At 36.8% G+C, this 17,621-nt stretch overlaps 1 protein-coding gene across 1 annotated transcript in view; it reads left to right on the forward strand.

Moving 5' to 3' along the window:
- Window positions 1–17,621, forward strand: part of DNAL1 (dynein axonemal light chain 1) — a 35,546-nt gene that overhangs the window by 400 nt on the left and 17,525 nt on the right. The window contains exon 2 of the mRNA XM_044662068.1: window positions 5,091–5,129. Within this exon, the coding sequence (XP_044518003.1) occupies window positions 5,091–5,129 (39 nt within the window). The remainder of the gene's footprint in view (window positions 1–5,090; window positions 5,130–17,621) is intronic.

Here is a 17,621-nt window from a genome sequence, read left to right on the forward strand (position 1 = left end):
ACAGTGAATGTACACTTGTTATCTCTAATTAACCATGAGGATCATCTGTGGGCTGTAAGGGTGTAGATCCGACTCTGGTAGGTTTGCTAGCCGCCTGCATCTTTCTCAGCTGCTTTGCGAAGCCCTGATTTGCCTAGTAACAGTGATGAGCTCCAATGAGCCATTCTGTTTATTTACAGCCTTGAAAACTCAAACCAGTTTCTGGAAAGAGAATAGGTGTTGATTGGTTGGGAGTCTTGCTTCCAGACTCTTCTGGACAAATAGAAAATTTAGGACAGTAAGTGATCACCCCTAAGGACAGTTGTTTATGAAGAGTAGGTATGGTTAGTTGTTCTCTTCTTGTAATTCCAGTGCTCGAATAGACAACTATGCCAAACGATGTGAAAGGAGAGGAGTGGGAAGATAGCCCGTAGCAAGAATAGCGATTACAGATCCTTCCACCTCCCCATTCCTTCTTTCATTTATGTGGTTAGAGCTAAAAACTGAGAAGGTTCTGGAATTTAGTTCGAAAATCTAGCCAAAACAAAAACAAAAAAAACCCAAAACAAAAACAACTGGCCTTAAATAGTTCCTCGGGTATGAGTCATGAAATTTAATTAACAGGTTCAAATATTCCTTTTGAACTAGTAGACGATCCTAGAGGGGAATCACTGGCTTCATACTTCTCTATTGACTGAGCAGAGAATTCAGTAAAATTCTAGGTACTCTATAACCCTTGGAAGTGGAAGGTGTGTGTCCAGAAAGCAGAGCTGAAGAAGACAACTGGCTACAACCGAAAGTGAATAGTTGAGAAGCACCATGGCTTTGTCAGATAGAGAACTTTTAGGGTCAGGAAGCCCTGGATTCAGGTGCCTTCTGTGACTCTACGCAAATCATTTAAATTCTCATTTCCTCCATATTATGCTGAGGCTGAAAGCTGCAGAGAGAATGGTAACCTACATTAGTAGAAGGAGTTTCAGATATGCTTTTAAATGTTTAACAACCAGCTTCCTTCTCCACTAAAAAAAAATTAAATGTACATTAACATTTTCTCTGTCATTTAATTCAGTCTAGAAATCAACAAAATAAGACATCAAGCCCAGATTTGTAATTTACTGATTTCCAAGGTATAAGTATCCTCAATAAAAATTTAACAGTCTGCTCTGAGAGCAATTTAATCTGACTTCAGCCTATCCCTGCCACTGAAAATTTAACATTTGGCCCTTTCTAACAAGTTGGAGCTGGCACCAGTGTACCTGGGCAGCTAGGTGGCTCAGTGGATAGAGTGCCTGTTCTGAAATTAGGAGGACCTGAGTTCAAGTGCCATCTCAGACACTTATTTGATGAATTTACTTTAAAAAAAAAAAAAAAGGAAAATTTGTTTTAACCCCCCAGCAATATTGAGGTAAATTTACCTAAATAAAATTTCAACTCAATTTTTAAGTATTAGATTATTACAAAAAGAAATTTAACTTGGAAGGCAAAACTTACATGTACTTCACTACAAAACATGTAGGTTATGGAAAATTTGTATACAATATTGATTGAATTAAGCTAAAGTATATATCATAGTAATAGTGACATGAGTTATAGAACTTGTATATCAGATTTAAACCAATAGATGTTTTAATTTCAAATTTCTATATCCCCCCCCAACTTCTTATTTCACCTCTGTCCCCCCAAGCATCATGGGATTTTAATATTGGAAGGAACCTTAGCTATGACCTAGTCCCTCTTCCTCATTTTATAGATGACTTCACATAGCAATTAATAAGACTAAAAGGATCAAGTACCTCCTACATGCCAGATACTGTGCTTGTATCCCTTGGGATACAAAGACCAAGAAATGGTCCCTTTCCTTGGGGACCTTACATTGTATCAAAGGAGACAGTATGTATATATACAGTATATATAGAATAAATATAAAGTAAATAGAGCCTTGTTTTATACCCTGCTGAGGAGCTCATATGTATTATGATTTCTTCCTGTGTACTCTATTTCCCTACCAAACCCTAAGCTAAACTAATTACCAAGTAGGCAGTTAATAAACATTTAATCGAATTGATTTAAAGTCTTATCTAAGATGGTTTTTCTTTATCCTCCTGAGACAGATAATTTAGTTTTATTTAGGTTACTTTGTGTACATTTCTCTGATGAACTCTTAGGAACTGAAGACCTTGTGTTGACAGTCCATTTTTTTAGAGAAAGGGCTTTGCCATTCTGACAAATGCCCAAAAGCAGAGCCTGCCACAGAGGGCAAGGCATGTAACCCTCTGAGTGACCAGGGCAAATTTAAAAGTGATTGAATGACCAAACCAAAGAATAGTAATTAATGATTACTAATGTGAATGGACCTGGAGTTAGTAAATCCTGCCTCTGACAGATGACCTATATAACCACGGACAAGTCATTTAATCTCTGTGAGCCCTACCCTCAGTTTCTTCATCTGAAAAACGAGAATAATAACACCTGTGCTGTCTATCTCACAGGGATGTTTTGAGATTCAAATGAGATGCTATAGAAATGCCAGCTATTATTCTAACAAAGAGATAGGATATAGGATTTTGGCTGGAGAGTCAGCCTTGGAGCCAAACTGATCTGGGTTGGAGAGCTACCTAGTTTTTTACCGCTTAGCTGGATGACCACAGGCTCATAAATCATTGTGACCCAGGACATTCTCTAAGATAATAATCTGTGAATGAGTTGCTTTTCTGCACCAGTGGAGGCATTTCCTATCCCAGTGAAATAACAGAAAAAAATTGGGGCTCCCAAAATTATCAATAGATCAATTATAGACATTTAGTAAATGCTTATAATGTATAAAGCTCACAACTTGGAGGGAGGTTTTCAGCAGAATGTCTTAGGAGGGATCTGCCCTTGGCCCTTTGGTGTTTAGCATTTTTATCAGTAACTTGAATGGAGGAATAGATGGCATATTAACATTTGTGCATATAACACAATGCTAGGAGGCTTAGCTAACCTGAGAAAAATAGGCACAAGAAGATACTGGGATACTAGAATCCTGGGCTAAATATAAAGCCTTGTATAAGTAGAAAATAAGAGGGCTCAGTGGATAGAGAGTGAGGCTTAGATTTGGAAGGACCTGGGTTCAAACTTAGCCTCAGATACTTCCTAGCTGTGTGACCCCCTTATTTTCTAGCCCTTATAGCCCTTCTGCCTTGGAACTGATACTTGTATCAATCCTAAAGCAGAAAGGGTTTTTTTTTTGTTTTGTTTTGTTTTGCTTTTTTTTTTAAAGAAGAGTAGAGGATACGGAAAGTTTGCTTAGCATCAATGTGTGGAAAAGGTCTGAAAATTTAAGTGTACTAACACACTCAATATTCATCCAACAATGTGAAAACTAGTTCACTCTTGGGCTGCTTTAAGAGAAGAATAGTGTTTAGACCAGGGAAGATGATAGTCCCATTGTACTCTGCCCTGGTCAAACAACAACTGGGGTATTGTGTTTGTTTCTGGGTACCACATTTTAGGAAGGACATTTGATAAGTTGTATCCTTAAGGGACAACAGGATGGTCAGAGACTTGGGGATATTTAGCCTGAGGGAAAAAGGTAGACTTTGGGAAAACATTTTAAGAATTGTCATGTAGAAATGGATTAGGTGCATTGTGCTTGACCCCAGAGACTTGAGCTAATAATAGTGAATAAAAGTTGGAAAGAGAAAGATTTCAGCTAGGGGTAAACAACAACAAAAAATTCTGACATTTAAAGCTGTCTAAAAGTAATTTAGAGGTCTTCAGGTGTAAAGCTGATAACTATGTCTTGGAGAATTTGTTGAAAAAGATGACTTCTCAGGACCCTTCTAATTCAGATTCTATGCTATAATGTTATTAAATAAAATTAGCTCTTAATACACTTTAAATATTTTCTACTTATGTATTATCTATATATGAGATAAAGTTCTAGGCTAGTGCTGATTTAGGATCCTTTGGATTAATATAAACTATATGATTATCTCCTGTTGACTTTGGGAAAAGTTAGGTCATATGATAGATTCAGTTGAAAAGAACGATTTTAAATATGACTTAATTATGGAAATGTGTATTGGTGCTTTGCAGGAAAAATAGTTCCTTTAGCATTTGTAGATAGATTAGTAGATGGATTGTAGATAGATTTGTAGACAGATTATCCACATAATCAAATAACAATTCAAAACATTTATTAGGGGTAGCCTGGTAGCAGAGTAGATAGAACATCAGGTCAGGAGTCAAGAGGACCTAGGTTTAAATCTGGCATCAGACACTTCCTAACTATGTGTGTCTGGGCAAGTCACTTAACCCTGATTGCCCTAGTCTTGCCACTCTTCTGTCTTAAAATTCATACTGTGTAATATATGAAATATTTTTAAGTTATACTTTTTGTCTGGCTTCATTTTCTCTATGCCCATCTTTAGGAAACAGAATAGAGGGAGAGTAAAATTTGGACCTGGTCTGTTAAAAAACCCAGACAGCTAGGTGGCACAATGAATAGAGTGTGGCATCTAAAGTCAGGAGAACTCTTCTTCCTGAGTTCAAATCCAGCCTCAGACTCTTATTAGCTATGTGACCATGCGCAGATCACTTAACCCTGTTTGCTTCATTTTTCTCATCTGGAAAATGAGCTGGAGAAGGAAATGGCAAACCACACCAATATCTTTGCCACGAAAACCCCAAATGGAGTCATAAAGGGTGGAATATGAGTGAATGACTCAACAATAACAACTATTTTATTAAAACATCTGCCTTTTTAAAAAACGATTAAATAACTTAAATAGCTGAGCTTTCATTTGGGGAGTTTGTTCTTAAAACAAATTATAATAAAAAACCAAACTAGTGTAAATCTATACCTGCCCTGCCAAGTATAAAATATATTTCTTAAATATGTAGTGTTATTTTTCCCTGAAATCACAACCATTATTTTTTTTTGCAACATCCTTAAGCACCCTGATTTCAGAAAATGTAAATACTTCATTATCAATATAGTATAGTACTAAAAAAAAAAAAGAATTAATTTTTTTAATGGGATAAAAGGCTGATTTTTACAGATCTGTATCATGAATTAACTAAGACAAAGAGAATATCAGTAAAGGCATTTTACCTTTTTTCCTTTTTAGGCAAAAGCAACGACAATTAAAGAAGCCCTAGCCAGATGGGTAAGTATATGAATTCTTTTAAAAATTATATTAGGTGGGATAGCGTAGCAGAGTGTAATAGAGTGCCAGGCCTGCAGTTGGGAGGAGAGGTTCAAATCTAGTCTCAGATATTTCCTAGCTGTATGACCCTGGGTAAGTCACTTAACTCCAAATGCCTAGCCTTTACTACTCTTCTGCTTTGGAACCAATACTTGGTATCAATTCTAAAACACAAGGTAAGGGTTTATTTAAAAAAAAATTAGATAAGACACTTTTGACTACTACTTGGATCCTGTAAGTTAAATTAATTAGTTTAAGAATATAATTATTTGGTCATACTAAATTATAACTGATAATCTTCATTCAGTTATCTTTCATTCAGTTATCAATGAACTTCTAGAAAAAAAGCTTTCATTCAGTTATCAATGAACTTCTAGAAAAATCCATCATATTCATTGACTATTTTTTTCACCTCATCTTCCCCATTCACATATCAGTTCTTAATATTTGGTTTCCTTTAATCTGAAATTACTTCCACCAAGTCTGTCAGTGATCTGTTTGCCAAATCCATTTACTTTTTCTTGGTTCTTATCCTTCTTGACCTCTCTGTTGCTTTTCACACTGATAATGACTATCTTCTCCTGTATACTTTCTCCTTCTTGTATTTTTGTGACATTGCTTAATTCTTGGCTCCTTTTCTAGATCATCATCCATTTTCCAACTCCTGGTGAGTATACCCTAAGGCTTTTTCCTAGGCCATCATCTCTTACTATAGACTCTCTCTTGGTGAATTCATTAGGTCCCATAGGTTCTGTTGTCATCACTATATAGATAACTTCCAGATCTGCTTAGGCAGATCTGTCTCCCAACTTCATGTCTCACATTATCAACTGTCTACTGGATACATATACATATGTATTGGATACATATACATATATATGTATATGTATCTATTTCAAACTCAATGTATCCCAAACAGAACTCATTATCTTTATCCTATAAACTATATTTCTTCCTAACTTCCCTGTTTCTGATAAGACTGCCACAATCCATACAGTCACCTAGGTTCACAATTTTGGGGTTATTCTTCACTCTTGATTTCACTCTTCACCCTTTATCCAATCAGTTGCCAATTCTAATCAATTCTATCTTCATACCAACTCTCATTTCTGTCTCCTGTCTACTCTTGTGACCACCTTTCTTATACAGATCCTTAATGTATCTTCTGCTCTTATAGAGAGTCTTGTATTTAGTATTTTTTAGGACTTGTAGGTCCTAGGGAAGTCAGACTACACTGGATAAAGTAGTAAAATAGTTGAATTCTTGTTTTTTTTCTCCAGATCTTCATTAGTTTTACTATGATTTAATGACTTTTTATTCAGTTCTGTTTGCTTTTTAGGGAAGTTTTTGTATTGCAAGGCTCTGATTTGTTATAACAGTTTATTAGTTACAGTATTTCCAGTATCTACCTTCTGAAGTTTTGGTACAGGAAGGCATACAAACTTTATGACTTAAATTGGACTTCCGGGCAAGATGATTGTCTGAACCAGTGATGGGCAAACTTTTTAAAGAGGGACCAAAGGAAAGGAAATGCTCATCTGTCAGTCTGTTGCTAAGGCAACTCTTTCAAAGTTTCATTGTATTGTATCCTACTCATTGTATTCGTCAGATTAGGAATAATGTTGTGCAGTGGGATAAAACATTTCAGGGGGCCACAACTGGCCCATGGGCCATAATTTACCCATCACAGGCCTGAACAGTAGAGCTCCCACATCCCTATTCCAGAAAAAAACACTTTAAAATAACATCAGATTGAATAATAATCAAGGAATCTAGCAAATGACTTCTTTCAACTCAGAATTGCACAAACATCAGCCACAATTCTTTAGTTCCCTATAGGAAAGGGGACCTACCGGAAAAGCTAGTGTCTATGCTGGCAAACTAGTTAGTAGTCTTCATGCATACCAGAGGCTAGCCAGAGACATGTGTTGTCTGTGAGACTCAGTATCTAGAGGAGGGCTCTCCTTGAGAAATCCCCGTGGTGGTTAGAAAGCTACCATGTAGATCTGGGAAGGGACTATGAGTAGCAGTGACCAATGTGGGTCATTTCCAGCAGTGTTCAGACTGGGACACCTCAGATCCATTGGCTTCATTATCTCTACTACTCTGCCTTGAGAAGATCAGGAATGGTATATCTAAGTCCGGGAAGTGAAAATCAATGTAGGAAGCCAGATCAGAGTCAGCACCAATCACTCCTCTAAAAAAGAACAATAGGAGACAGAGTCTTGTCCTGTCACAAAGACCCAATTTAGGAATTAAAGCTAGAGAAAGAAGTGCACTCAAGGAGATATATGCCACCATAAAGAATTATAAGAAGTTCAAAGATAACTTAAGGGCAGTTAGATGGTGCAGTGGATAATGTGCCTGGCTTGGAGTCAGAAAAATTCATCTTCCTTGTTCAAATCTGACCTTAGACACTTACTAGTTGTATGACTGGGCAAGTCATTTAACCTTGTTTGCCTCAGTTTTCTCATTATAAAATGAGCTGGAGAAGAAATGGCAAACCATTTCAGTATCTTTGTGAAGAAAACCCTGATGAGATCATGAAATTAGTCAGACAACTGAAAAATGACTGAACAACAATTAAGATAAAGCCCAGTCTGTAAAGAGAAACTTAAACAGAGACTCAAAGGAAAAAGTGGATTTTCCATAAGGACTATGTGAATACCTAAAAGAAATGAAGGAAGAGATAAAAGTGAAATAAAAGCTCTATAGCAGTGATGGGCAAACTTTTTAAAGAGGGGGCCAAAGGAAAGGAAATGCTCATCTGTCAGTCTGTTTCTAAGGCAACTCTTTCGAAGTTTCATTGTATTGTATTCTACTCATTGTATTTGTTAGATTAGGAATAATGTCCCATGGCCGGATAGAACATTTCAGGCCCCCCCCCCATCTGTCCCGCAGGCCATAGTTTGCCCATCACTGCTCTAGAGTAAAGAATTGAAAGGAGAATAAGTAGCTCAAAAGAGAAATTGAACTGGTAAACCTTACCCAAGAAATGAAATCTCTAAAACCTACAATTCAGAAATCAGTGAATCTTTGAGACAGCAAGAGATATTTGAACAAAATCAAAAGATTGAAAAAATAGAAGAAAATATAAGATATTTGGTAAAGGGCAACTTACCTGGGATACAGATCAAGGAGAGAGAATTTAATAATCACTGGATTCCCAAAAAATTATTATTAAAAAAAGGCTGGACTCTACATTAAAAATTTTTTGACAAATTTTATTACATAGTATATATGTTTTAGCAACAGTAATTTAAATATACAAATTGTGTTTATTTTAAATCCTTCATATTTCATACATTTTTTCAATAAATAACTCCCTCTTCCTAATAACAGTAATATTGATAACTCTGCACCATTAAAGCAGTGCTTTGAAACATTATTGGGGGGTTGCAAAATGATGCAGTATATTTATTTTCACCATTCATCTTTGGCAGTGTGGTTCAAGTACCTAAGTTTTAATTCAGAGATACTACTGTAGAATAGCAAATTATATTGAAATAACTATGGTGTATCATAACATGATTATCTCATTGTTTTTGTTTTTTAAAATCTGTTCCTTCTATTACACATTTCCCATAATTGAGTATATATAGAGAAGAAAAAATAAAGCCTTCAATACATAACTGCATAATCCAGCAAAACAAATTCCTACATTGACTATGTCTAAAAATGCATATTTCTTTCTGCATTTTAAATTTATCTCCTGTCAGGTGAGTGCCATACTTCATCTTCATTCTTCTGTAGTAGTTCGTCAATTTTGTTTATCAAGTTCTAAGATCTTTCAAAGTTATTTTTCTCCATAATGGCTTTGTCATCATAAAAATTTATCTCCTACTTATGTTTGCTCTACCCTAGGCCATAGAGATCTCAATTTCCTCTTATGCTTTCTATTTCATAATTTCTAATAGCACAATATTTTATTACATTTATAACGCCATGATTTGCTTAGCCATTCTCCAATAGGAGGATATTCCTTTCGTTTCCAATTTTTGATTACCATGAAAAGTGAAGCAATAAATATTTTTGTGCCTGAAAGTTCTTTAAGGTATACAACTAGAAGTGGTATAACTGGATCAAAAGGTTTGCACATTTTAATAACTTGTTGGTATATAGTTCCAAATTGCTTTCTAGAATAAGAGCTTCACCAATAGTGCATTAATATTGTACCTGTTTTCCCACAACCCATCTGACATTGTTTGTTTTCCTCTCTTGTCAACTTTTCCAGTTTAAAGTTGCTCAAAGTTGCTTTGATTTGCATTTCTCTAATTATTTTGATTTAGAACATTTTCATATTGGAGAGCTTAGATTTATTTCTTCAAAAATGACTATATATATATAATTTGATCATTTATAGACTGAAGAAAGGCTTTAAGTATTTTAAATAGGAGTCTATTCCTTTTATAGTCTGGATATTAGGCATTTCTCAGAGAAACTTGGTAGAAAGCTTTCCCCCCAGTTACTTATTTCCCTTCTAATTTTTGTCACATTAGATTTATGTGTATAAAACCTTTTATATAATCAAAATTGTCCATATTCTCCTGTGTGATGTTCTTTATCAGTACACACTATATTTCAATAGATCCTAAATGAAACTGTCCATATATATTAGAATCTGGATAAAATAAAAATTTGAAACTACTAATCATCTTTTGAGAAAAATTCCCAAAGAAAAAATCCTAGGAATGTCATTTCCAAAAATCTATTGCTTTCATGTCAAAGAAAGAATTGCTGCCAGTAGCCAAAAAGAAAGAATTCAAGTACCAAGCAACCAAATTCAGAATCACACAAGATCCAGCAGCTTATTCCTTTACTGAGAAAAGATCTTGAAAAAACATATTCCAAAAGGCAAAGATTATAGGTTTTATAGGCAAGAATTACCTTGCAAAAAATAAGAGTAATCCTAAAAGGAAATATTAAAGTGAAAAAATGTACTTTTAATGGAATATGAAACTCTCAAGAATTCCTGATAAAAAGTTCAGAGCTGAGTAGGAACTTTAAAATGCAAACACAAGATCCAAGAGAAACCTAAAAGGGTAAATTAATTTTTTAAATTATTGGAAGGAGTTGTATGACAATAATAGGGAGAGAAGCAATAAATACCCCATTCAGAACCTTAATATCTTCAAAGTATACTGAGAGAATTAAATAAGGAAAATAGAAGACCTGGGGGTTCTTTTCTGTAGGTTTTAAGAAGTGAAAGACAAGCAAGAGCAAAAGGAATATACTAGTTTAAAAAGATTGAAGAAGTAGATGCGTTGTGAGAGAAACACACCCAACTTTTAGCAAGGTCTTGCCCCAAGAATGGGAGACTCAAACCCTGTTCAATCTAAAAGTAAGAAAATAATTTTATTTGAAGAAGAGGTTTATTGTGGTATAATAACCTAATAGCAAGTAGAATAGTCTGAGGGCTAATCAGGTAGCCCTAGGGCTAATGGATTAGCCCAGATGGATTAGCTAATAGAGTAGACTCTGGAGCTGATAGAATAGCAGCTCTTCAGGTGTGAAGTAGCAGTTCTAAGTGTGGAGTAGCAGCTCCATAGCTCTGGGGTGATGGAGTAGCAGCTCTCCCAGTAATGGAATAGCCCAAAAGGTAATGGAATAGTAGCCCCAGGTGTGGAGTCATAATCCCTTCTGTGGAACAGCAACCTCAGGTATAGAGTGTAGAGCCTAGTGTGGAATGGAAACCTGAGATGTACATCAAGGTCAGTATGTTTATTAGGGTCTAGGAGCTAGTCATCTCCCATTCCAGAGAAATTTCACCTCTCCTGAAAACCCTGGGAAATGGGCATGGCCAAATTCAGGTGGAAGTGGGTTTTGGTGTTTGACATGTATGTCATAGGGAATAAGGAGCATGCTCAAGTTTGGGAGATTCTTCTGGAATGCCAGAGTCCCCATTGCACAGTTCCCGCATTGTCCACCTTATCATTTGTTAATGCAGGAGAGGTCTTGCTACCCTTCTATAATGAGAATATGGTGGGGGCCATGCAGTACATTGGAGGACCACCATAGGTGATTAATTATGTCTTACAGTTCTGAACTAAAGTAAACATAGAACAATTTGAATAATTAATAATACAGATTAGGCACAAAGTTGATGCCCAGTATAGAATATTATAGATCCAGTACAAAAAAATGGCTAACTGATCAATATGCAATTCATGCTTGACTAATGCTAAAACTACAGGTTTTTCAGTTGGTGTTTAACCAATGCTAACTGATGAGCAATACAAGATTTTAAAGTATGAAGGTCTTGTTTCCTATTAATTCTCCTCACTGCCTGCTGTCTGCCCTGATCAGGTGCAATTTGCTATTTCTTGTAATTGAGGTATGTGAGAAGAAGATTATACAAACTTGGAAGGAGGTAGAGGAGGAGCAGCAAATAGAAAATGAATCTCACTCTTATCAGAACTAGGCAGAGAAGGACTAAACATTCACACACTTCTAGACAAATATGGGTACAGAAATATACTAAATTTAATAGGGAAATTGTTAAGGATGGAGAGAGTGGTAAAAGAAAAGATAATGCCTGGAAGGAAACAGTCAAAAGCAAAATAAGCTTCTTGATTTGAATGGAGGATTAAGGAGAAGGAAAAAGAGGGGAAAAAAAGAAAAGATTCAGAAAATGAGTAAGTGCCAATCAATTGGGAATGGCTGAACAAATTGTGATATATGACTGTAATGAAATATTGCACCATAAGAAATGGCAAAAGAGACAATTTTAGAGCATCCTGGGAAGTGTGAACAAATGCAGAGTAAAGTGAGCAGAACAAGAATGATTCATACAATCACTACAACATTGTGAAGAAAGCAACTTTAAAAGACTTGAAACTTTGATCAATACAATGCCGATGTATATTTCCAGAGAACCAATGAAGCATGTTTCATCCTTCTTGACAGAGAACTGATTGACTCAAGATGTGGAGAGAGAGATATGTTTTGTCCACAATTTGAATTTATTTTCCTTGATTATACTTATTTTTTAAAAGAGTTTTTTTTTTGCCTACTTTTAATAGGGGGAGGGCTAAAGGAATGAGAAAGTTTGTGATGGTGATGCTAAGAAAAAATAGAGAAGAAAAAAAGGCCATTGAAATAGTTTTAAAAGTTCACAGAGGAGAACAGAAAATTCAGAAGAAAGTCTAGACAAGTAGGATATACTTGGCTTCATATACAATCATCTCTTTGTGTTCTTCTTTATAGAGAGAAATGGACTTTTTCTGCTCAGAATAAAACAATTTAAAAATAAAACAAAAACTAAATATAAATTGTCATGTTATAAATAACTCAGAGTAATTGAAGCTGAGCTGTATGATAGTTATGATGATTTAAATCAATGATGGTGAAACCAGGGTATGCGTGTCAGAGGGGACACTCAGAGCCCTCTATGTGGTCATGCCCACTATTGCCCCAGTAGAGTTCTCTAGAGTTTATTACTAGAAAGCCAGAGAGACACAGGGCTGGGATGCTTCTATCCCCCTCTCCATGGGTGCTTGAGGACATCACCTGCCCCTCTAAAAGGTACTCCATCACTGATCTGACCCATAGAGGTTAGATCTCTGAGGAATTGTGCTCCATGCCCCAGTAAATAAGGAGGATCCAAAGCTGCAAGAAAGTTCAAGGAAACCTAATATTGGTCCCCAGAAAGTGGAGATTTTTTTCACCTTTCCAGAAGAAATCTGGAAAGACTCTAGGGGTAATGCAGTCCTGGAGATGAAATAGAAGACCATGGAGGCATGTAGTACCTTCATCATTCTTCCTAATTAGAAACTGAAATCTAACGGGAAAGGACATTATTGAAAGAAACTATCTAAGAAGGTGCTATGAGAGACTGGAATTTGGTTTTCTGGGTAATGGCTTAACATACAAGAATCTGTGACTGCATAGTGAATTGATATTATGCAAGAAAACCATCTTTCTATTCACAGACTAATACCAGGGAAGTGTCTATGAGAGTAGCACCAATAAGTAGGTTAGTATATATGTTCCTGAGGGTAGGACAGTAGTATTAGTTGTCATTGCTGCCCTCTGTCTTGATGTATCTCTTCCCTAGTATAAGGGTGAAAAAGAGGTTTTATGGGTTCAATATATTAAAGATGGTTGCCAGAGGATTGAAGTATTATCAATCCCCAATTAAGAATAATCTCAGGGCAGCTGGGTAGCTCAGTGGATTGAGAGCCAGGCCTAGAGACAGGAGGTCCTAGGTTCAAATCTGGCCTCAGACACTTCCCAGCTGTGTGACCCTGGGCAAGTCACTTGACCCCCATTGCCTACCCTTGCCAATCTTCCACCTATAAGTCAATACACAGAAGTTAAGGGTTTAAAAAAAAAAAAAAAGAATAATCTCAAATCAAAATTGACTTTTATGGAAATTTATTTACATGAGAAGAAAGAGAGGAAGTAAGGAAATAAGAATCTATCCCACTAATTAGTCCAGGTAGATCTTAACCCTCAGCTGAGGATTAAAGAGCCTGAGGCCCGGAGGTGAACTTCATTCACAGAGTATATAAAAAGAGGTTTCTTAATAGAAGTTCAGGAAGATTCAGTCTTTAAACTCACCACATGGAACAGTCTCGGTCACGAACCAGCAAAGCTCCCTCAGGTCCCCTTCACCAAAGCAGAAGTTTTTCACTCACTTAACTCCCTCTTTTAAAAGGGGTCACAGATGCATCACTTCCAGTGCCTTCCCCTAGCCTGTGTGTCCAATCACAATAGATGCTTCTCATAGAAAGTGGGGGGTGGGGAGGAGGGGGGGAGGTCAGTTGACTCTGATTCATTACTCACTCTAGCACACATGGGTTAGGACCTCCCAGAATTGGAAGGTGCTCTCACCTTTGGTGATTAAATCTAAAGATGGGCAGTGTATACTTAATCTAATTATCACACTAGGAAGATCTATAAAAAGTAAAAAAGAAACAAGTATACAACTATTAAGAGGAGAATGGAAAGTAGAAGAAGAGAGAGTCCTTGGGAGCTTCTAGAGCAGTACTGGCGAACCTTTTAGAGATGACATGCTCAAACTGCACCCTCAAGCTGCCTATGAGCCCCCTACATTACCCCAGAGAGCAGAGGGAGGATGTCCTCACATTCAGCTGCTGGCTAGAGGGGTGGGGCATGCAAAAACATGTCTCTAGGCACAATGGAGAGGGAAAATGGAGAGCTTCCTCCATGCTGCCAAGGCACACATGCCAGCCTTCACCAACATGATTCTAGAGCAGTGATGGCAAACCTATGACACGTGTGTCAGCACTGACACATGTAGCTATTTTCAATGACACGCGGCCGCATACAGAGAAGTATGGGGCCATATGCCAAGGATGAAATATTTGCTGTAGTGTAGATACTCTGTGCACTATAGATGACAATTATACCTATATTAATTTACCTATTTTGGTTTATTAAATACAATTATACATTTTTGTTATTTTGTTTTTTTTCTCGAAGTCACCACCCAAGTTATGCTCAGTTTTTTTGGCGAATTTTGACATACCAAGCTCAAAAGGTTGCCCATCACTGTTCTATAGCATAGAATCTTGATCAGGGATGAGGTCTGTCTGATAAAGATTTGGAACAATATATTTGTCCAGGGACTTAATGGTCTGAATGTGAGGATTTTAAGCTGAAAATAGAGGAGAGAAAGCAAAAAATACTCAGCTATAGTTAAACTAGCCACCTAGGCAGTTTGACATAAAAAGCAAGAAAGGATACATTCAGTAATTAAAAAATAATAACTGAAACTAAAGGGTAGTGAGAGCACTCTGAACTTTGCATGTCTATACACCAAAATGCAGAAAGTGAATATTAAGCATAGTGACCTTGAGATCTTAATACCAAGAAGTAAATGGTAGGAAGAGCTGGAATTCAGCAATGGAAAGAAAGATACATTCTTCCCCTCCCCCCCAAAAAAGAAAAGAAAACAGATTCAGTAAATGGGGAAGTAGTAAGATATTTAAAAGAAAATACAGAATTGGCATATACTCACTGTATGGCCACAGGGAACTGTTTTAACACTGTAATTTGCAGAGAGTATCTGTCAGCATTTGTAGAGAAAATTCCTCACTGAGGACTTCATTTGTCTATAATGATTGAAATTCTCAAGAAGCAGTATTTCTTAATTTTAAGTTAATTTATTAATTGACCACTCGAGACAACATAAACTGGCTGACTGACTCCCCACACAATCCTAACAGGTATGCAAGAACTCAAATGGGGTACAAGAATGAATGGAGCAAAAGAGAAGGGCAAAAAAGAGAGCTCCTTTCAAGCAAACCTATATATACCCCTTGTGACCTCATTACTCAGTCCCTCCTCTGAACATCTCAGGGTATCTCTGATTGGTAAATAGCCACTGAGGAGGTAGACTTAGAGACACCAACTCCTAACTCATTACTTCATCACAGAAGGATCATAGGTCATCACTGATGTTTGTTCCTAAAAGGACAACACACCCTTTCTTGTATTGTGCCTGGATCACTGTAGCCCAACATGATGGCTAGAGCTTGCTGACTTTTCTTAGCTAAGGGAATTCTTGTTTACAGATAAATAAGGTACAGGTCTCCCACACAGTCTCCAAGAAAAGCCAGCACTGTGAGATGCCTTGAGGCCTGGGAATAAATTACTTTAGCTTAGAAGCTGGTTGACCTTCAAAACCTGAGATTTAAGAAAGGTTTCCTATAAAAATTATTACAATTCGATATTAATTTTCCACAGGTCCAGTTGAAAAAAAAAGATAGACTTGTGGACTTTATGGAAGTCCATGAACTTGAGTTGAAAAGAGTGGTGGTGGACATTTGAATGAGGAGAAGAAATATAAATAATACCATTGTGAGAGTACATTACAAACCTACCAGAGAGATGGATAATAAGTTATTCATTAAATTTTTCTTTTGCTTCAGACCAGTGATTATTTCATTAATGTAGGGAATTCTTAGTGAGGAAAATCCTGCCAAGGAAAATCTACTACTCTTTGCAACTTTAGAGAGGTGCTTGGGTGACTAAGAATCAAGTGGCATTCACAGAATCATGTGTTGGTGGAGAGACTTAAGCCCAGGATTTCCTGCGTTAGGTCAGGCATCTTCACTATACCATACTGACTCTCCTAGTTCAGATCACAAAAACTGGCTGAGAGGCAAGATATACTTGTGATAGAAGGCTTCAACTCTCTAGACATTGTCATAATCAGACTCTGGGAGCTGAGAGTCTCCTCCCTTTATTTTTATAACAACATATGTTGGAGATCTTTCTATGAAAACACAGAGCAAGATAAATTCTTGATGTATTTTGATGATTTAATCTTTTAGAAGATAGAAAAAGTGTTTTGTTTTGTTTTTTTGCTAAAATGACAGTGTTAAAAGAGGAGGGACAGTGAGGTGGCTCAATGGATAAAGAAACAGGCAGGAGGTTCTATGGGTTCAGATCTGGTCTTAGATACTTCCTAGTTATTTTACTTTGGGCAAGTCACTTAACCCAGCTGCCTATCTCACTGTTCTTCTGTCTTAGTATACTTAGACACTTAGTGTCATGATTCTAAGACAGAAGATAAGAGTTTTATTTTTTAAAGTTGTGGAGGAGCCCAGGTCTTATGTAAACTCCATCAAAGATGTTAAAAAGGCAGCAGATCTAGTAATGGTAAAGACATCCAAAGAAAGAACAGTGAGCTGCTTTGTCCACTAGGGACTAGACAAAAAGATAGCCATGCCTGTGCACATTGTGAAAGGTTCACCACCAAGGAAACCATGCAGCTTAGGTCAGCAAGCTAGGAACAAAACACTAGTGGGCAATGGCAAGATCAAGGGTGTCATCAATCATCCCTGTGTGGAACGGAGAAGAATGTCATGAAAATTGATAAAATAGGGGAACCAGGAAGTTAGGGTGTTTGAATAAATATCAACATGTATTTTGAAGTCTCTTAGAATGAGAAGGATTTGGGGTGGAGAAAAAGGCCAGGAACTGAACTCATAGAGAAAAGATGGATAATGTTCTGGGTTTTGGGCAAATAACATTGACCAGAATTTGGAATGAGTGATAAAACTGCAAAGAGTGAATGCCAAAGGGGAATAAGTTACTGAATGATGGTGGTAAAAGGAGAGTCTAGAAGTGGTAGAGCAAAAAGTATTCTGACTACCACCATGATCAGTGAAATAAGTATGAGTAAAAGTATAACTAGTACTGGAAAGGCTTCAGCTGCCTGACCTGCCAGGTTATGGGAGTAGAAGCCTCTAGGATTTATCTATTAAAGAAACCTAGAGAGAAAGTTTCTTCCTTTCTCCAATCCCCTTCTTCCCCAAACAGGGCTGGTCACATATTGCTCTTGGACTGCTTAGGAAACCTAATGAGAAGGAAGAAAGATCTAAATTTAAATCCCAACTTTACTATTTGGACAGGTCATTTAATCTCTGATTTTCAGACTCAGCCCATAATTTAATTCAGAGGTCTTAAGGGTAAAACAAA

This window comes from Gracilinanus agilis, chromosome 2 (assembly GCF_016433145.1).
Source record: "Gracilinanus agilis isolate LMUSP501 chromosome 2, AgileGrace, whole genome shotgun sequence".
In the NCBI taxonomy this organism is placed as follows: Eukaryota; Metazoa; Chordata; class Mammalia; order Didelphimorphia; family Didelphidae; genus Gracilinanus; species Gracilinanus agilis.